The following is a 22,302-nucleotide window of genomic DNA, read 5'->3' on the forward strand; positions in this document are numbered from 1 at the left end:
GCAAGGGAAAGAGATAGGAAAGGTAACCATACACGAGGGACTTCCCTACTTCACACCCAACGCAAGGGAGGAAGAAGGCATTGATACCAGCACAAACCACAGGGTAGATAAGTATCCAGAAACAGAGGGGGTGCAGCAGGAGGCAGGAAGTAGCCATGAGAAGACAAACAAGTCTGTATCTATCGGCAAGCCATTACATGATAACTGCGCCCACCTCCTCCACAGGAGACTGGGACACATAAGCTTCCCCATTGTAAAGAAAATGACGGAATGTACCGAGGGTCTCAAAGTAAAGAACTGCGAAAACTACTTGGAGTGTTCAGTTTGTAAGCGTTCTAAGATCAAGGTTAAGGCCATCCCCAGGGGATCCAAACGAACCACGGAATACCCCTTCCAATTGGTGCATATGGACTTGGTAGGGCCAATGAAACCCTCTGTAGGACATAGGAAGCGGTTCTTCCTCACGATTGTAGATGACTACACCAGATACGGGTATGTCTACTCCCTCAGACACAAAAATGAAGTATTCCAAAGGTTTAAAGAATTCCACAGGAGAGTAGATATGCAACACAACATGAAAATAAGGCAGATAATGACTGATAGGGGCTCAGAGTTCATGGCCAAAGAATTCACAAGGTGGCTGAGGGAGCAGGGCATAGCGCATTACACCTCTTCACCTTTCTCCCCCTTCCAAAATGGAGTCTCAGAGAGAAAAAACGGGGTGTTGCAAACCATGATGAGATGCGCCCTGGAGGATGCTGGGATGGGGCAGCATTTCTGGTCAGAGGCATTGCACTACGCCAATTACACCCTGAATAGACTGTGGTCAAGCTCTATCAATAAGACGCCATACGAGATGCTATACAACAGAAAGCCCAACATTGCTCACTTACACATATTCGGCGCCCCAGCTGATGTCCACATTCCCAGGCAGCTAAGAAGAAAGGGGGAGAAATTATCAAAAAGGTTAAGGTTCGTGGGTTACGAACCGGGCACAAAGGGCTACAGATTTGTCGACAACAATAACCGTTTTGTGGTTTCCAGATCAGCCAGTTTCCACGAAAACGCAAACTGGTCGAGGGTACACTCCAATGACATCCCAACCAATAGGGTCACGTTCGAGCATGACCAAGGGGAAAGGGAGGTCAGAGAGGTCACAGGGCACAAAGCCAACCATCGCAAGGCAAGCGTCAAAGGTTGGAAAGAAGGGCACCCTTCACTGAAGATAGATGACCTGACGGACAATGAGGCAGACAACATGCAGGAAACCGAGCCAATCCCCAGCAGGCCAATCAGAGAAACCAGAAACAAGTTACCAAAGAAGTTAGAGGACTACGTTATGACCATCCACAACACCCATTTCACGCCCAGCTCATATGAAGACATCCTCGGGCTCCCCCAGGAAGAAAAATAAAAATGGATGTCTGCCATGGAGAAGGAGATGGAAAGCCTAAGGAACCTCCAGGTATACTCACCTGCCCAAGTTCCAGAGGACAAAAAACCAATAGGAACCAAATGGGTGTTCAGGGTTAAGACATTAGAGGACAACAAGGTCCTATACAAGGTAAGACTAGTCGCGCAGGGTTTCGCCCAAAGATACCCCGAAGACTATACAGACACCTACTCGCCAACCGTCAGGGCGGAAAGTGTCAAAAGCGCCCTGGTGGTGGCCACCATCCTGGGCTTGGAGGTCTTCCAGTTCGACGTACAAACAGCGTACTTACACGCCGAGCTGGATAAAGAAATATATGTCAAAGCGCCGCCTGGGTACAACAAAGGCGAGGACCAAACCTGGCTGCTGAACAAAAGCCTGTACGGGCTCAAGCAATCAGGCAAAAGGTGGTATGACTGCCTGGCCAAGGCACTCAGATCCATGGGCTTCGAGGCCACCTCAGCCGACAAATGTTTCTTTACGAGGAGAGAAAACAACACATTCGAGGGTGTGCTCGTTTACGTGGACGACATCTTGTACATCAGCAAACACAAGGACAGATGTGACAAGTTCGCCACTGACCTGGGTAGCCACTTCTCCCTAAAGTCACTTGGAAAGATTGACAGATACCTAGGGGTCCAAGTGATAAAAACCAACAAGGGCTTCCGCCTCTCCCAGAGAGAAAAGATCATCGAGCTGCTGTCCAAATGCAACATGTCCGAAGCAAAACCCAGCGAGACCCCCATGCAGCCTGAGTTCCTGAAGACCATGTATGAGGAATCTGAACCTTTCACAGACAACAAATTGTATAGATCAACGATAGGGTCACTGCTGTACATATCCAACTGGACCAGGCCCGACATCGCCTTAGCCGTCAATCTACTGTCCAGGCATGTAAGCAAGCCCACGTTAACACACTGGAACGCCATCAAAAGACTACTCAGATACTTAAAATTCAGTGCGGATGCCCTACTCTGCCTAGAACCAGAAACATCCGAGAAACCAAAGCTAACCTGCTATGCTGACGCTGACTGGGCTGGGGACATAGGGTGCAGAAAAAGCACCTCTGGCTACGTGCTACTACTCAACAATTGCCCCATCCATTGGTACACTGGAAAGCAAAAACTGGTGGCCACATCAACTACGGAAGCAGAATTTGTTTGCCTATCAAAGGCCGCAAACAATTTAGTATGGTTCGATGACCTGCTCTGTGACATCTGGGCTGAACCCTCATATCCAATAGTTATCCACGAAGACAACAAAGCAGCAATAGAGATCTCTAGGGCCGATGCCATAGGTCAGCGTTCTAGGCACATTGACATTAAATACAAACACGTCAGGCAGTTTTCAGAGATAGGCTTCATTAGAGCAGTACACTGTGACACAGAGGAGCAAACAGCAGATATTCTCACTAAACCCCTACCACATAAACAACATGCTTACCTAATGTCAAAAATGTGTGTTTGCTTGTAATTCATGTCTGTACTTGTGTATTTCCTGTATGTATGCAAACATTGCCCCAGGTACCCAGTTAGGCATTTAGAGGGGGTTTTGTCATGATAAATGCCTAACTACTACATCTCCCTGACCACCCGGACCTTCAAGGGTTAACTAACCACATATCCCATAATCCCTGTAACCACTCCTTACCTCTTGGCCCCTCCTCCTGGGTACAAAAGGTCCAACCACATGTTCCACAGTTGATTCCAGATGTATACCTGAAAGAGAAAGGTACAAGGTCAGTGACCTCCAGTACCAACAGATCAACAATAAAACTACTGAAAAGAATTGGGCTATGTCTTTGAGTTATTGGGCTAGATCCAGCTTTTAACAGGAATCAATCATTAACCAATCTATTACCCTTCACCTAGAGACAAACAACCCACTTTCTAACAAACAATTTGGTTTCAGAAAAAAATTATCCTGTAATCATCAACTATTACATTGCAAAATCATAAGGACTATACATCTCGATCAGGGCAAAGAAATAGACGCAGTTTACATAGACTTCTGTAAAGCTTTTGATTCCGTGGTACACAACAAATTAGTTCTAAAAGTAAAATCCTATGGCATTTCTGGACTCCTACATAACTGGATAGCTGCCTTCCTGTCAAACAGACAACAAGTGGTCAAAATAGGAAGCGCTCTATCAAATCCTGTACATGTTAATAACGATGTTCCCCAAGGCAGTGTTTTAGGTCCAACACTCTTCACACTTTACATAAATGACCTTTGCGATCATATTAAAAGCAACTGTGTTCTCTTTGCTGACAATGTCAAACTATTCAACACCACCGACAATGCAACTACCCTTCAAAAAGACCTTGACTATGTGTCAGATTGGTCTAACAAGTAGCAACTTCAAATCTCAACCAACAAATGCTCTGTTTTGCGCATTGGCAAAAGAAATCAAAACATAAAATACAAATTAGATGGACATAACTTTGTAGATGACCCTCACTCTGTCAAGGAACTTGGAGGACTCATTTCTAAAGATCTAAGTGTCAAAGCCCACTGTAACAACATTGTCAAAAAGGCACTAAGGGTTGTTAACCTAATCTTGCGTAGCTTCTTCTCTGGTAATATTGTACTACTAACTAGAGCATACAAAACATTTGCTAAACCAATTCTTGAATACAGTTCATCTGTCTGGAATCATCACAGCATTTCAGACATTAATATGATTGAGAGAGTCCAGAGATATTTCACGAGAAGAGTCCTCCACTCCTCTACTTGCAACAGAATACCTTATGCCACCAGACTCCAAATTTTGGGCTTAGACAATTTAGAACTACGCTGCCTTCAGTCTGACCTTAGCATAGTACATAAAATTTTCTGCCACAATGTCCTACCTGTCAATGACTATTTCAGCTTCAACCACAACAATACACAAGCAAACAATAGATACAAACTCAAGGTAAACAGCTCCAAACTCGATTGCAGAAAATACGACTTCAGCAACAGAGTGTCCAATTCCTGGAATGCACTACCTGACTCTGTAGTTTCTTCCCCAAACCCCCAAAACTTTAACCTTAAACTGTCTACTGTTGACCTCACCCCATTCCTAAGAGGTCTATAAGAGGCGTGCATAAATGCACCATCGTGCCTACCATCCCTGTCCTAATATTCCTTTTTATTTACTCTTTTCATGTATCCAAATTATGTTTATACTTTTACCTGTTATCTTATATATGATTGACAAAATAAATAAATAAAAAATAAAATAAATAAAATAAAAATTATTTAAGGTCCCTCTTGGAGCAGCTTCTTCAGGTGTGGTAAAGATTGCTGAGCGCAGGACTACAGTGGGAGTCACCTCACAGATTTACTGAAGGCCATTATTCATCAGCAATGCTGATTCCAAAACTGAGAGGGATTTTTGTAACTCCTGAACACTTGAAGAGTGTTGAGCTTTCATTTGAATTTTCTGCCACAAGTTATTGTTCAGATTAATATTATAATTTGATTTCTTCACTAGGCCAGCACAGCTTCTCTCTTCATTTTTCTTGTTTATCATCTTCCTGATGAAGAGATTGAGAATCCCAGCCTATTTGAAGAACTTGCTATTTTATCGAGAAAAGCACAAAATGTGCGCTACACCAGGACAGTACAAATACTAGAAGAAAGATTTCTGAAAAAAGTCTCTGAATTTAATTATCTGCATGTCTACCCTCCAGCTGAAACTTACACATGTTGGAAATGAAATATCCCTCTATTAAAGTCAAAGAAAGATAACCGTGAAGTGATTCCCAAGGGCAAATTCCCACCAATAATGAGATCACCAGGCCTATAGTAGCTCTCCTTTAAGTCAATATCTCCTATGAGCACAAACATGGTTTGTTGCCTCTTCGCTGTGGTTGGAGCCAGGAGCCAGAAGAGCATCAGAAACATCAGCAATAGCATGACTCCTGCCGGTCATTCTTATCACCTCCCCTCCTAGAACAGAACACAAGGTTTATGCAGAAACTGATTTTAAAGTTCCTTCTGAAATCTCAATGGAACTTTAGCAGATCAGACTTCACTTGTGCCACCTGGATGGCACCAGGACAAATTTATATCAATAATGCTTCCTCTTACCTGTGTTTGGGCTGTGGCCATAGAGGAAACAAAGGCATGGGAGTCTCTTCAAACCCAGGAGTGAGCTCTTTGCAAGGCAGGCTAAGATGATATGTTCTGTCCCCCATCTGGTGAACTCAGAGATAATTTTTAAAGCAAGTTTCATCCTGGAAGATCTTTGTGTCTGGAAATCCACAGGGGATACACTATGAATTACTGTACTTCTGATAATTGCAAGGAAAAGCAGTTGTTCTACCCAGGTAGCAATAGCTTCTCATACACCAGAATGGAAAAACATGTTTGGGTTTCTACAGAGCAAATGGAGTTGTGAATTTGACCTCCATGAAACTGACCTCATGCATACAAGGGAGAATTTGGCCTGTGCCATAGTTGGTCAGCTAGTATGAGTGCTAATGTTGTTTGGTGGCACATGAGAATCAGTTGTGGCCTTGTAGTGGTGAGCAGTCCTGCCTATGCTTGGATGGAATAACCAGCTTTTTAATAACCACATGGCAGGGGATGAAATTAGAAACTGGGAGAACAAAGAATGGGTATACAGTGTTATGTGAGCCTCTCCTTCATCTGAAGGTGGTTCCATTCAGTGTTGGTTGCAGGAATGAGATTGAGCCAAATCCATTGACCTTCAGGGTGCATCAATAAGGCCTTCTCAGTCAGGATCAGGGATCGTTTGTATACTGATGATATTCAGTTCTTTATCCATGGACTGACCAAGCAGTGCTGTCAAGGTTTTGCCCTTGTGCATGATGTTTGTTGGATGGGGAGGAACAGTCGTGGCTTAAATCCTAGGCTGCATTAACAGAGGGATAGAATCAAGATCATGTGATGTGTTAGTAGCACTTTATAATACCTTAGGAAGATCAGAGTTGAAATATTGCATCCAGTTTTGGTCGCTACAATATAAAAAAGATGTTGAGAAAGAGTGTAGAGAAAAGCAAGAAAGAAGATTAGACAGCGGGAGGCTGAAACCTACAATGAACTGTTTTATGTCTAGTCTAAGAGAGAAAGACTAGGGTTGACATAATAGGAGGCTTAAAAATTTGAGGCACTGTCACAGAGAAAAGGGGGTCAACCTATTCTCCAAAGCACCTGAAGGCAGGATAAGAAGTCATGGATGGAACCTTATCAAGGAGTGATCCAACTAGAACAAAGGATAAATTTCCTGACAGTGAGAACAATTAATCAGTGGAATGGCTTGGCTCCAGAAATTGTGGGTAATCCAATACTGGAGACTTTTAAGAAGGGACTGGACAACCATTTATCTAACATGGTATGGGGTCTCCTGCTTCAGCTGGGGGTTGGACTAGAAGACCTCCAAAGTCCCTTCCAACTCTGTTATTCTGCTTTAACATGAAGACCAGGAAAGCATTTTCAGAATTGCAAGATTATATTAAGACCAAGCAGGTGTGGATGATTGGGCCTCCCAGAAGTGGAAATTTTCATCTTTGATTCTGCATGACAGTTCACTGTCCTTCTTAGGATTCTTGTACAATATGGATTTTTTTTGTGGACTATTAGTTTCTGCTCAAAGAGCAGTATGGTGGCTACCTCAAGAAAAGTCTTTGTAAATGTTGTGTCAGGTGCAAAACATTGAGACCACCCATGAAGTTCGAATTAGACTGATTTAGTACTAGTTGTGCTTATCCATAGAAAGCCAATCAAGTAATGGTTAGTACTATCTTGTTATTAGATAAGGGTCAATAGAATTCAAGAGGGATTTGATTTAGTCCATTTATGGCTACATAGAGAGTTTAGGCTGATTCCTCTTTTGACTCCATGCCCAGGTTCTGTCACTCCTCCTACAGCTTCAGTTTGTTAAACAGAATAGAATTGAACTGTGGAGAGTCTGAATGTCCACCAGAGCAACAGAGATGATGGAGGCAAGAGTGGTGGAAGAGTGGAGGTAGAACATCTTCATTATTGGGACCAAACAGTTGAGATGCAGTCAGCATGAATTCATCCTTGAGAGAGGGGGTTGTTCCCCTCCTCCTCTGAAGGAGGACTCAGTTTGACCCCTACTCAAGAAACAATAGCTGGACCACATCATATTCAGATACTTTTGATGGACCATAGATGAATCCTCATTTCTGTTAAGATGCAGGATTGGGTGTGGGAAGGAAATGGCATTGGTTGCACATTTAGATGAACTTTGGAAGGAGCAGCATGAGGGCAGTGCATCCATTCTGGCTCAACGTGACCTCTTGGTAGTATTTAATGTCATCAACTGCAGGAAATCAAGAGTCCAGGTGACCCAAATGAACAAAGGTTATTGTATGCTAATGGTCTCCACATGAATCCAATCTACAAATGGTGAAAGCAAATTTGCCGCTAAATAAGAGTCAACAGTTGGGTTGGACTTAGATCTCTTGGAGACTTGAGGTGAATGGAGCATTTGACCCCTCCATCAGGCTCAGCCTTGTCATCTTCTACATCAACTCTGGTTTCCATCTGTTTTAGGTCTCTTATAGGCCTTGGCAGTCTTTAAAGAAGATGATCAGGACTGCAGATGAGATACAGAGACAAGAGATACAAAATTGTAGCCCAGGGTCCATTGATAGACAAGAAGTACAGCTTCTTGGGAATGTTGTTCTCTTTGTTTAGGGTACTGGATTATTGGGCAGAAGTCACACCAAGCTGCAACTGGAACAACAACTCTTTTTTAAAAGTATTTCAGAGCCATCTCCTGTCAGATCTTGGCACACCTTGAATGACATTACTGGGAACTTGTCCTCAATAAAGAAATTGGATTGTGATGTTGGGCATGGATAGAATGATTCCTGTGGAGACCTTCTGTGCACACAGCGTAGTTTACCAGGGAAGTCCACAAGATGAAATGTCACAAGAGATGACTAACCTACTCCATACAATTATGACATTCTTTGCTCATTCCTCTCAGGGAAATTCTGCCCAACATTGATGAGGCAGTACTGCAGATCTGGCTGTGAGGAAGATTTAAACTCTGCTATTTCAAAAACAATTGAGTAGTGGTAGGGAAGTTTTATAAAGCCTCAAACATCTAAGGAAACAGCCTATATCTTTAGAAACACTGATATTGAACCCAAACCTTAAAAATAAACTACATAAACTAAGGAACAAAATAAGAAAGTTTCCTCCTTGAAATAATAAACACACCTTTTTTCCAGTTTAACATTTTTTATTAGGTTATAAGATAAAATATAAAAGTAAATAGGAAGACACAGTATGTGTGAGGGGGGAAATAGGGAGGGGAAAGTGAGAAGAAATTGGGGAAAAGAAAAGAAGAAACATTGACTTCCGACTCCCTCTGTTGAAGTAAATCAGCAAAACCCGATTTTCTCCACCACAAGCACAAAGTTCAGAAGCGGTCTCCATGTGGAAACAAAGGTACTTATATTCTTTCCTTTAACCAAAACTATCAATTTTGCCACTTCTGCCAACTCCATCAGCTTCTGTAGCCATTCATCCATAGTGGGAATCTAAGGTTCCTTCCATTTTTGTGCATATAATAGTCTTGCTGCTGTCAACATATATAAGATAAAAAATTTTCTCCAAGTCATTTTCCATTAAACCCAAAAGAAAAGTTTCTGGTTTCCTTTTTATTTTCATTTGAAGAATATTCTGTATTATAATATGAATCTTACTCCAAAATTTCTTTGCTTTATCACATGTCCACCATAAATGGGAAAAGGTTCCTTTGCTTTTACACTTCCGACATTCATTTGAAATACCTTTATACATTCTGGATAACTTTTCCAGTGTTAAATGCCAGCAATACATCATCTTATGAAATTTTTCTTTTAAATTATAGTTTAGTGTAAATTTTAAACCTTCCATCCACATATTTTCCCATTGTTCAAGCATCACATTATATCCAAAATTACTTAACCAGTGAATCATACAATGTTTTACATGTTCACTTTCCAAATTCAATTTCAATAACATTTTATAAATCTTAGCAATAGTATCACTACCACATAGTAATATTTCCAATTCATTCTTAGCAAAATCAAACCCACAACTCTTTTTATTTGATTTAAACCGTTCTTTCAGTTGTTTTTTTTTAAATATACTTTATTAAATTTTGTCATTATAACAGAAAATATACAATCTCTATGTCCTTCAGAGGTACAGTGTTTATACAATTTACGGAATCATACGTTAAATAAACTATCTATTCAATATTCTATACAATATAACTTGTATTTCGAATGCGTAACAAGTCATATCCTGAAATCATGTTTTGGTCTTATTCTTCAACCAATTGTACCAATTTCCCCATATTTCATAATATTTAGATTTCTCCTCATTATTTATCTCACTCGTCAATTTTGCCATTTCTGCGCACTCTAGGATTTTGTTTATTATTATTTCTTCTGAGGGTATGGATTTATTTTTCCAGTATTTTGCAAAAGCTAATCTAGCCACAGTTGTAATCTGGATTATGAGTTGAGTTTTGTTGTTGTTAAAGCTGTCTCCGGTTACACCCAGGAGGAAGATTTCTGGAGCTAGAACTATCTCCTGTCCCGTTATTTCACAAAGCCAGTATCGAATATTTGACCAGAACTTTTGGGTCTCTGGACAGGTCCACCATAGATGATAGAAGGTGCCGACCGTTTTTCCACATTTCCAACACGTAGCTGAGAGATTGGGAAACATTTTCGCTAACCTAGCCGGTGCTAAATACCACCTGTGTAACATTTTATAATGGTTTTCTCTAAATGTTGCCGATTTCATCATTTTATAGTTCCTATTCCAGACCATCTCCCAGTCGTTAAAATTTAGTCTATATCCCAGGTTTTTTTCCCAAATATTTAGCTGGTTTTTTGCTATGGTCTCTGCCCTATCTTCATCTAATAAAAAATTATATATTTTTGCTAACATTTTCTTGTCTATTCCCCAAATAATTTTATCAAAATTTCCATATTTAGCTTCTATACCAAATTTGTCTCTATCTTTCGTTCTTTCAGTTGTTGATATGTAAACCAATGGCAAACATACCCTTCTAATTCAAGTTCTTCCCTCAACTTTAATGTAGCTTCACCAGAGTTGAAAGATAATATTTTACCATACGTCCAGCAATCTGGCTTCACCACAATTTCTTTTCTTATAAAAGCTTCTTGGGGGGGACATACAATGAGGCAACTTTGTACAGAACCTTGTTTTATGTTTATTCCAAACTCTTAGTATGGCACATCTAGCAAATAATTATTAAAATCAACATTAACTTTAACTTTATCATACCATAAATAACCAAATCTTTATTCCTGGCCCCCTAATCCAAGTAGCCTCTTATTCTGGAGGTTCACCCACTCTTTTAACCAGGCCAGACAACATGCCTCAAAATACAATTTCAGGTCTGGAAAACCCAACCTTCTTTTTTCCTTAGCATCTTGCAGTAGTTTGTATCAGATTCTTGGTTTTTTCCTTTGCCATATAAACTTAGAAATATCCAAAATAATAAACACATCTTTAACGAGAAGTTTTCCTTCCATACAGGGCACTGGACCTCACTAAGGACACTTTGAAAACATGGCAAACAAAAGATTGACCAGAAGAATATTGTAAGCAGTCACAGAACTTGATAAGAAATTCTTTTATGGATGAATTTGTCCTTCACGTCATCATTTATTAGAAAGTTATTACATTCTAAACATGCCACAAAGACAAACATAAACGAGGCCAATCCTTGCATTAGTTAGAAATTTTTGTTCCTTACTATGTTTTCTCTATGATTCAGATCTGGCCTCAGCAGAATAATGTAGCATTTGGGAAAAAAGATACAAGCCAAGAGAGCAGCCCCAGAGGCCAAAATGGAGAAGATCTCCACAGCCACCATGGACTTCCCTTTGGTGCTCAGGTAGGTGGGGAGGAAGGAGATCCAAACACTGCAAAAGACCAGCATGCTAAAAGTAATGAACTTGGCTTCGTTAAAACTATCAGGCAATTTCCTAGCTAGAAATGCCACTGTGAAACTGACAAGGGCCAAAACTCCTAGGTAAGAGAGGACACCGTAAAACATTAGAGCTGAGCCTTGCTTACATTCCAAGATGGTCTCTCCAAACAAGGAGTGGAAGTCCAAGTTAAGAAATGGGGGAGAGATTCCCAGCCAGGTGATGCAAAGGACTGCTTGGATCAGGGGACAGGCTAGGACAATGGAGTTGGTCAGTGGTTTTCCTAAGAGTTTCCTTGTCTTGTTCCCTGGCTTGGTGGCCATGAAGGCCAGAACCACCATGACAGTTTTTGCCAACACAGAGGAAACTGCCAGGGAAAAGAGAATGGCAAAGGCAGGTTGTTGGAAGAGACAGGTGATCTTCCTAGGTTGACCAATGAAGAGGAAGGAGCAGAGGAAGCAGAGCAGGAGGGAGACCAGCAGGATGTAGGTGAGATCTCGGTTGTTGGCCTTAACAATCGGTGTGTCATGATATTTATAGAAAATCACCAGGACTGCAGATGTGCTCACAGAGAGAAAAAGAGTGAGAGAAGCTAAAGTGTATCCCAGGGTGTCCTGATATGCAAGGAAGTGGATCTTCTTGGCAATGCATTGGTCCTTGTCCTTGTTGGGATATTGGTCTTCTGGGCATGGTTCACAGTGAGCTGAATCTGAAATCAAGAGTCTTAGTTTAAGAATTTCAGGGGCATTATCTCTCCCGCTGTTCTGCCCCAGCTATGGACCCCAAAGAATGCAGCATACACAAAGTCCGTTCAAACCCTAGTTTACTATATAAACCAGTTTTTTACAACAACGGCTGTTAATTAACTGCATTAACAGCTGCCAAGAATTCAAAGAATAATATTGAAAGCTTACTGTGGTTGGCAGAATGCCCAGAAGCAGTTTGCAGGAAGCTGATAAGATAAGCAAGACAAGACACGAAGGTATGTGAACGAAGTTGTTCCCTGCAAATTGCTTCAGTCGGCGTTCCTCCTTAAATAGGCTAAGGGAGTGGCCAATTAGCCAAAAGCCTTACTCTCGAGGAGACCTCCTCCTGAGGAGCCACTCCTGCCTTTTGGCAGCTCTGCATGCACGTGCATCGATAAGAGGCTCCTCCTCTTCTTCCTCTTCACTTAAGGGAGCTTCCGGAAGTTCTGAAGGCCCTGGCTGAATTCCTGCCTCTGGCACCACATCTTCTCCAGCCTCCTCATTGTCTGACTCGAGTGCCAGCTGCCCATGCTGCTGGCGCAGCACCACACCAGCCTCCTCGCTGTCTGAATCAGCTACGAGCTGCACAGGCTGCTGATGGGCCACAACACCTGCGTAACAGATACGTGTGTTGCCTTTCTGCTATTGCTTACCCACAAGGGGACTGATGAAAGAACCCAACGTGCCATTTATGGGGCATCAAAAAGAGCAAATCATCCTTCATTTAAGAAGTCCTGGGGATAGATTAGCCAGAGACAAGGATTTATGCAGTTCCAGCTGTCCATTCACTGTGCACTTCATGAATATTGTGGCTTTCAGTCTGAGATTCCTGTCTGTTTTTCTCCTATTTTATAATGGGGCCCACAGAAGACTGATAGATCTGTTCTCCAGGAATGTTGCTGGGTTTTTTTGGTGTGTGTGTGTATATTATCCCTGCCTCAACCTCTCTGCTTTGTATCTCAATCTGTTCATTCAGACGTTTTTTCCCTCCTTCCTGCTCTATCAAAGAGACATAGATAGATGAATGTCCTCTTTCCCTGGCAGGTCGATTTCCTCAGAGGTGGATAGTGCTGATGGAAGGAGCATATTCTGAATAATAAAGATTAAAGCTTGGACCGCATGTCCCACTTCCTCATGGAAGATTGAAAGGCGGTTTTTGCAATTAGATGTTAAGAGTAGGAGTGGAAATGGAAATTGGACATTCATAAATTTTGCCCTAAAGATATCCTGCCTGGAATTGCTGAGGATCGGGAAAGGTGGCCTCTGTGGCCAGGGCAGTTTAGATCTGTAAACTGAAAAGTTTTGCTGAAAGATATGATTTCATGTCACTCTTATCAAAAAAGACAACAATAACAAAATATGACTTAAATAATGTCTTCTTTGATCCTGGAAGATGAACATTTGAAGTCTGCTCTACCTGTCTTGTTAGAAAAGGTCCCTTCTAGACAAGGGTCACACTGGTAGCAGCAAACCTGCTTTCCCTCTGGAACTCTTCTCCTCTCTCCTGCATGGCACCTCTTCCTTCCACACCTGGCAAAGGGCACTTTCTGAAAGAGAAAAGAAAAGCACTTGAGATGACCTAAGCAATGAACCTGCTGCATTCGTTCTTTCCCCTATTCCTATTTCCCTTCCTTATTCCTACTTCTATGTTCAGATTCTCTTCTAAAGAAATAGTTTGCCCCTGTCTATTAAAAATCAAGAACAATCCTGAGGTATTCAGGCCAGAGGCATTCCTGACACACCCATGGATGTGTGAGATTGGATCTGGAATCTCAGCCTGCAGAGGAAGTCTTCTGATGGGACTAGAGAATTTCTCAAAGAAAGAATCATGAGTATACAACTGAGTGGAAATGGTCCATGGAAATCACTGTTGCTTGCTGTAATTGCATCCTGTGTTTCAAGCAGATGTTGTTCCCAAGCCTAACCCTTTGCAGAATGCCATAAATCAGGTGTTACATGCAAAGCAGATTTTTCACCAAGTGACTGCCATAATTTCTGTCTCAATTATTTTTCATGTCAGAAAGATGTTCTTCGTCTCAGGAAGAGAATGAATCTTTCCCTGAACTTACAGTCTTTCTTTGCAGCTCACCATTGTGGCCCAGATGATTCCATCAGAGTTAATGGTGAAATCTTGGCCTAGGGAACCCTCAAGATTTACTTGCCCAACTTTCACGGGGGCAAAGGATCGATTGCGGAAGAGAACCCAGTTGAGAAGATCATAACGAGCAGATCCCAGTCCATCTTTTGAGAAGGAGACTTCATCTCCAGCACTGTTGTTGAATTGCACATTCCTCAAATAAGCAAGAATCTGAAAGAAAGGAGACCTTCAGAAATTGGAGTATTAGGGCTAGAGCTACAAATGAGACATTGTGGCTTCTATCACAACATGACTGCCATCTTGAGAAGATGTGTTCATGTCTGAGGAGCTACTACCATCTCTTGGTGGCAATCTAAGGAATCAGGTGTATTTAACTCTGAAACTAAGTTTTCTCTTTATCATTGGGTGCGGTTTCCCACTGCAATTTCACCAAAACAGAAGAATTTTAGTTCCACAATCTAAATTTAATTTTAGGATTTTCTCTTGTGATACTTGCCTACATGCCCTTTCAGACAGTTACTCTGGCCCACGGTCTTGTTATTTGATAAATGAATGTTTGAAATGAATAAATTATTTCCATCAGAAGCATGGAAAATTCCACTGATTTTCTGGATCATTGTCAAAGGCAGCAGAATGCAGGAACAAAATGAAGGTTTGATCTACTGGGCCACGTGGAAGGAAGCATCCAACCCAGTTGGACTCTTCACTATCCAGAGAGGTCCAACATTTTAGGCTTTGATGCAGAAAATTCTGGTGAATTTCAGACCAGGAACCCCTCAGGACCCCTTTGAATCTTGCTCTGTGCTGTGGTTGTCATAGAAATAGAATCACAGTATTGGAAGGGACATTGGAGGTCTTCTAGTCTAACCCCCTTCTCAGACCCTCTACAGTTTTAGACAAGTGGCTATCCTGTCTCTTCTTTCTTTTTTTTTTAAGATTTTTTTTTTAATTTTCAAACAAAAACAATATAAAAACATCATCCTTTCAAACAGTTACAGACAGTGTTTGGGTCGGTTAAAATCCTTTTGTGCTCCCAAAATCTTCAAAATATCAATATATGACAAATGTCCTTTCCCCCTAAAAGAAAACAAGTGTTTACACATTTTATCTTAATTTCGTTTCATATATCATATTTCATCTCCATGTTTTATTGTCTATCCATTGATAAAATAACTCCCATATCAAATAATATTGTTTATCTTCCTGTTCTCTTATTTCAAATGTCAGTTTACTCATTTCAGCACAGTCCAGCATTTTCTTAATAATTTCTTCATCAGTAATTATCTTCTCTCCTTTCCAGATTTTAGCAAATACAATTCTAGCCGCTGTTAAAATATTCACAATCAAATATTGCAATTCTTTATTGAATATCTCTGGTAAGATCCCTAATAAAAATGTCTCTGGTTTAAAATCAATGTGTCTTTTTATCATTTTTTTCAACCACATATACACATATATGTGTATCTTAGTCCAATATCTCCTTGTTTCTACGCATGTCCACCACATATGGTAATATGATCCTGGGGTCTGATGACACTTCCAACATTTCTCCGATTTATTCTTGGCTATCCTCGTCGGGGGTAGATGCCACCTGTAAAACATCTTATACAAATTCTCCTTATATGCTGTAGACAATGTCATTTTATAATTATGCGACCACAATTTTTGCCATTTCTCTAAATTGATACCATAACCAAAATTTTCCCCCCACGCTATCATTGATTCTTTAACTTGTTCTTCTTCCAATTTTACCTCTAACAAATATCCATATAACTTTTTAATTACATAGTCATCAGAACCTATTAATATCTTATCTAAATTAGTCAAAACCATTATAAAAACCTTCTTGTTTGAGATCTTCTCGATAGCTAGAAAATATATGAAAACCAATCCATTTTACATCCCTGATCTTCTAAATCTTGCTTTAACTTAAGTTCATCCTTTTCATCCAATAACTCACTATATCGAACAATTTGTTCCCCTTTAAATATTACTGGATATGAAAAAGCTTCAATTGTAGATACTCAGACTGGAATCTTCAAATGATGATGTTTTTTAACCTTCTCCCAATTCAACCACAAAGCTTCGCGTATCTGATGTCTTCTAAAATACCCCTGTATTTTGGTTCCTTTATACCATAAAAAGGCATGCCATCCCAACAACAAATCATGTCCCTCCAAATTCAATAATCTAGTATTTCTTAAAGTTATCCATTCTTTAATCCACATTAAACTTGTTGCTTGATAATATAGTTCAAAATTAGGCAGGACAAAACCACCCCTCATTTTAGCATCTTGTAACAACTTTAACTTTATTCTCGCCTTCTTTCTCTGCCAAATATATTTCAATATCATTTTATTCAAATCTACAAAAAATTCCTTGTTGTTTGAGCTTATTATAATTATTTTCTTTAAACATGCTACACCTTGCTGTCAAATATATCCCCAAATATTTTGCCTTGTTTGTGAGCTGCATCTTTGAAAACTCCGTCAATTCCTCTTTTTGCATTTTCAACATATTTTTAGTCATTATCTTTGTTTTGTCTTTATTAATTTTCAAGCCAGCTACTTTCCCAAACTCTCCAATAGTTTCTGTCAGTTTATTTATTGTTATTAGTGGTTCTTCAATAATAAAGACCAGGTCATCTGCAAAAGCTTGTAATTTATATTCTTCTTTTCGTATTTTCATACCTTTTATCTCTTTATCTTCTCTGATATTTCTATTTAAAATTTCTAAAGTCAATATAAACAACAATGGGGACAGTGGACATCCTTGTCTAATACCTTTTTCTATTTCGATAGAATCAGTCAATTCACCATTTATCATTACTTTTACCATCTGTTTAAAATATATACCTTCAATTGCCTGAAAAGAATTTCCTACCAAAGCCCATCTCTTCCATTTGAAGTATCATAAATCGCCAGTTAACATTGTCAAAAGCTTTTTGTGCATCTAAAAATATCAAAGCCATCTGCTTTTCCGGATGTGCTTCATAATATTCTAATGTGTCCAGAATTATTCTTATATTATCTCTAATTTGTCTTTTGGGGAGAAATCTATTCTGGTCTGCATGTATAAACTTGGTCAGATATCTCTTGAGCCTTTCTGCCAATATTGAAGCAAAAATTTTATAATCTGAATTTAGCAGGGAATTTTTGATTTGTTGTGGGTCTGCATCTTCCTTATGTATCAAAGTAATATACACCTTAGTCCATGATTTGGGTATTTTCTTCTTTATCATATCCGGTCTCTTCTTAAATGACTCCAGCAATGCCGCCCCCTCCCCCCCCAATGACTTCTAAAGGTAAACCGTTCCTTAAGAAATTTCTCCTTAGTTCAAGGTTGCTTCTCTCTTTGGTTAGTTTACATCCATTATTAATCAGAAGCTGTTTTCACACAGCAAACTGAGTAGCACAAAAAATGTTTAGCTTCTTACTATGTTACAGAACCCCTGATTACGACCTTGTACATGTGAACCAGCTAATTTCACTACTAAGGTGGTCACACACCCTCTCATCTTTCTTGGTGACCTCAATCTACTGCTTATTAATTGGACCATAAACGAATGTACAACTGAACCCATACATGCAACCCAGTACAATTCTGTTACTAATCTGGGACTAGATCAACTAGTATCTAACAACACCAGACTCAACAACTGCCTTGATCTCATCTTCTGCAAAAGTTTAAACTCAATTTGTGGTCTACAAATAAAAGAATCCTTTTCCAACAGTGACCACAGCATGACTGACTTTTGTCTCAATATACATCCTTACAAAGAATATCATAATGATGGGATCCCCAATTATAACTTTAAAAAAATCCAACTATGATCTCATAGACACTGACCTCTCACCTCTTGATTGACAAATTCTGTTCCCTGGTTGTAATACTGCTGAAGACCATTATAACATTTTTTTGCTTGAAATCAAAAGTGTCATTAAACTATAGGTACCACTAATTACCCCAAAACCAGAAAAAAACAAATCACCCATAACAATAAGGAATCTTAAATCAAAAAAATAATCCCTTTCGCGAAAAAAAAAAAAAACTGGCTATATTGCTAACTTTAAAAGCTGCTACAAAATCTTATGCTGCCAGATAAAGACAGAATGCATCAATTACCACAGTAAACAAGAGGAAAACCTTCTACACACAAAATCTACCCGCACCTTCTATAATTTGGTAAACAGCAAGACTCGAGATCCATCCCACCCCTAAAAGGCAATGGCTCAAGTCCCACATTTCCTATTCGTACCACAACTAATTGCAATGATCTACTACATATTGATTTTGCAGATGATAATGTTGAAAAGGCACTGTGCAGCCTAAAACCATCTCTATCTATTGGACCTGATGGATTATGTGCCTAATTCTTTAAAAAGCTTTCCACTGAGCCTCTAAGCATAATCTATGAAAAATCTTTCTGGACCAGCTCCTTGCCCAAGCTATGGTCACTAGCCACAGTCTTTCCTATCTTCAAAAAGGGTGACCCCAGCCTAGCTTCTATCATCACATAATGGCCATCTTGAGAAGATGAGAAGCTAGTTCCATCTCTTGGTGGAATCAGGTGTATTTACCTCTGAAACTAAAACTTTTCTCTTTATCACTGGGCATGGTTTCCGATTCCAATTTCACCAAAACAGAAGAATTTTAGTTCCACAATCTATATTTAATCTTAGGATCTTCTCTTGTGATACTTGGCTACGTGCACTTTCAATTGGTTACTCTGGCCCTCGGTCTTGCTAACTGATAAATGAATGTTTGAAATGAATAAATCATTTCTCTCAAAACCATGGAAAATTCCACTGATTTTCTCTGGCTAATTGACAAAGGCACCAGAAGGCAGGAACCAGGTTTGATCTACTGGGCCATGTGGAAGGAAGCATTTGACCTGGTTGGTCAGTTCACTATTCAGAGAGGTGCAACGTTTTAGGCTTTGATGTAGGAAATTCTGGTGAATTTCAGACCAGGAACCCATTAGGACCCCTTTGAAATCTTGCTCTGTGCTGTGGTTGTCATAGAAACAGAATCATAGTATTGGGAGGGACATTGGAGGTCTTCTAGTCCAACCCCCTGCTCAAGCAACAGACCCTCTACAGTTTTAGACAAGTGGCTATCCTGTCTCTTCTTCAATGACTCCAGCAACGGGGCACCCACGACCTATAAAGATAAACCGTTCCTTAAGAAATTTCTCCTAAGTTCTAGGTTGCTTCTCTCCTTGGTTAGTTTCCATCCATGATTCATCAGAAGCTGTTTTCACATAGCAAGCTGAGTAGCACAAGAAATGGTAAACTAAAAAGAAGGGTAGGGTCTCAAATAACTTGATATGCAGACATTGAATCAGGAACTGAAGAAATTCATATGAGGAGCTTCTGATCTAAGTCAAAAGCCACAGAAATTACCTGCCATGACTGGACATTTGAGATCCTCTTTCCAAGCCTCATCATGGTTGGTTGAACTCTGGATCCATGCATTGCATGTAAAACATGTACCAAAGCATAAACAGCATTGTAGATATTGTAACTGTCACCTGTCATTCTTTTTTCAATAGTGTAATTGGGCACATTCTGCAGATTCTCCTTTCCTGTACATTGTTTTTCTCCCTTTGGAGGGATCTTTCCTGATTTATGGATCTTGCAGCCAAAGACAAATTCCCACCATGGAGGGAGAAAGACATCTCCTTGGGGGTTCAAGGGGTCTAAAGACAGGAGGAAGTGGCTGAATTCAGAGACATCCCCGGAGTGGTCCCTGAAATGCAAGACTCCATGAAAAATCTTTATATATCGCAATGTTTGTTCTGATTCTTTCTCACCAATTTTCCAATGGGCAGTGAGGATACAAACTTTCCTTATTGATGCCTTTCTGATTTTTTCAAAATAATGCATTGCCCCTGCTACACTGAGAGTAACTGCTGAGTCTGCAAACATAATAAACACTTCTGTTTTAGACAAAGTAGGGAAATTGAAAATTAACTTCTTCAGAGTGATTAGAACATTATCCAATTCCAGCATTAGAGTGAAGGCCAGGCAGATCTCCTTCTCCTGGAGCATTGGCGTTAGAGTTGAGATGAAACGTTCTCCCCTGTCATCTTCAGGGGCAAAAAGACCAACCCAGTTCCACTGGAAGTGCAAGAGCAGCTGGATTAAACCCACATACTGAGGAGATTCCTTGGGATTAATCGAGAAGAAGGAAGGATAAACTCTTCTCTCTCCCTGAGAGAACTCAAAGCCAACACCGAGCTGGAGAAAAAGAGATTCTTTTTTCTTTTTATAAAATAAATTTTATTAAATTTTCCAAGTTAAAATCAACATAAGACAAAAACATTGATTATACATAACAATAAAAACCATACATTCCGAGACTTCCGGGTGTGACGTCACTGGTGGCTACAGCCAAGATGGATCGCTCCTGATTCCTTGGCTGGATTTTATCCGCTGAGTGGCGTGAATTGGCCACTGGTCACCTCATTGGGGAGGGTGCAGTAGAGGGGAAGCCCTAGCAAGCCTGCTGAATTGCGATCGGCTGGATTTGTGAAGGGAAATCCCCCCCCCCGGGATGCCAGCGGAGGAAGAGGGCTCCAGATGGTAGCCCCGAAGCCAGGCTCGCACCCAGTGGAAGAAGATTTGCCCACAACACAGAGAGACGTGAAGCGGAGGAGCCTGTGTTGGGATCGGATTACTTGGAGAGGTGTGTGTATGAGGGAAAGCCGACGAGAGGGAGCATGGGAGGCTCCATTGAAAGCGGCAAACTGACTGACAGGCTAGAGTGATAAGTGGCAGCAGAGTTTGTACTTGTTAAGACGGTCTTAAGAGATTCTTTTTTCAAAGACAAAGTAAAAGTTTTCTGGTGACTTTAGTAGTGACCATTGTGTGCTTGATGGGCCTCCAGTCAGGCTGACTCACTTTGAATGGCAAACTTCATCTTCTTCCCTTCTTAGCCATTTTTATTGGTTGTGGTACATCAAAAGACAAGAGAAAAAACCAACAACCTGATACAGAGAATAAATGGCACTAAAATGATGGCTACCCTTTAATAAAGAATAATCTAAGGGTCACAAGTTCATTAATTCCCCTCCCCCCCCAAAAAAACCCCAAAACTAATTTTAGTTTCATCTTTGGCTTCTGTTTACTTCTGATCTTTGTCTATTCCATACTGGATCCAGTGGAGCTCTCTTACCTGCGGGACCTTAAAGACACTGAAGATGGAGGCCATCAGCCTTGAGGACTTGGCACTGAGACCACCAATGATGGACAGTAGAGAGTCCTGCAGGTGACATTTGTACCCTGGAACCACCTGGCCTCGTGAGGAGAGCATGGAGAGGCTGTTTAAGGAAATCTCAATCTCCCTCTGGGAATGGCCATGGATGTGGAAGCCAAGGGTGATGTTGGGGAGCAGAAGAAAATCCTTATTGACCTCGGAGACAGCAAACATCAATGCAAGGAACTGCTGGTAGTAACTGGTGATGGGTCTGTAGTGAGCAAAACATTGGCAAATATTACAGGAAAGCTTGTGCATGTCTGTAAAATTTGCTTCACTGTTTGGGGGGACTTTTGGGGCAGAAACTCCCAAATTTCATTGGGTTGGGTTTTTTTCAAAGGATTTCCTTTGGCTAAACCTGGATGATTTTGTGAGAAAGAAGAAAGCTTTTCCATAGATATCATGGACTGTTTTATACTCTCTATCATCCCTGCCACATTAGAATAGAATGGACTAGAATTCTTTATTGGTCAAGTGTGATTGGACACACAAGGAATTTGTCTTTGGTGCATATGCTCTCAGTGTACATAAAAGAAAATATACATTCTTCAAGAATCAAAAGCTACAACACTTAATGATAGTCATAGGGAACAAATTAGCAATCAAATCATATTAGGAAACAGTCAATATGAATCATAAGGCCACAAGGTTACAGTCATACAGTCATAAGTGGGAGGAGATGGGTGGTAGGAATGATGAGAAGATTAATAGTAATGCAGACTTAGTGAATAGCTTGACAGTGTTGAGGGAATTATTTGTTTAGCAGGGTGATGGCAGATTTAACAGAGTGGGAAGGGACTTTATAGATCATCTAGTCCAACC

The 22,302-nt window shown here is 40.4% G+C and overlaps 1 protein-coding gene across 1 annotated transcript in view; it reads right to left on the reverse strand.

Annotated features, from left to right (window-relative positions):
* LOC139312332 (vomeronasal type-2 receptor 116-like) overlaps positions 1–21,654 on the reverse strand; it is a 45,995-nt gene extending 24,341 nt beyond the window's left edge. Inside the window, exons 1-3 of the mRNA XM_070937044.1 lie at positions 21,400–21,654; positions 14,281–14,430; positions 13,595–13,669 (exon numbers count right to left, since the gene is read on the reverse strand). Of these exons, the coding sequence (XP_070793145.1) occupies positions 13,595–13,669; positions 14,281–14,430; positions 21,400–21,654 (480 nt within the window). The remainder of the gene's footprint in view (positions 1–13,594; positions 13,670–14,280; positions 14,431–21,399) is intronic.
* Between the last annotated feature and the right edge of the window lie 648 nt (positions 21,655–22,302).

Source organism: Pituophis catenifer, unplaced genomic scaffold (assembly GCF_029215685.1).
Source record: "Pituophis catenifer annectens isolate HBS135680 unplaced genomic scaffold, rPitCat1.0.hap2 SCAF_1, whole genome shotgun sequence".
In the NCBI taxonomy this organism is placed as follows: domain Eukaryota; kingdom Metazoa; phylum Chordata; class Lepidosauria; order Squamata; family Colubridae; genus Pituophis; species Pituophis catenifer.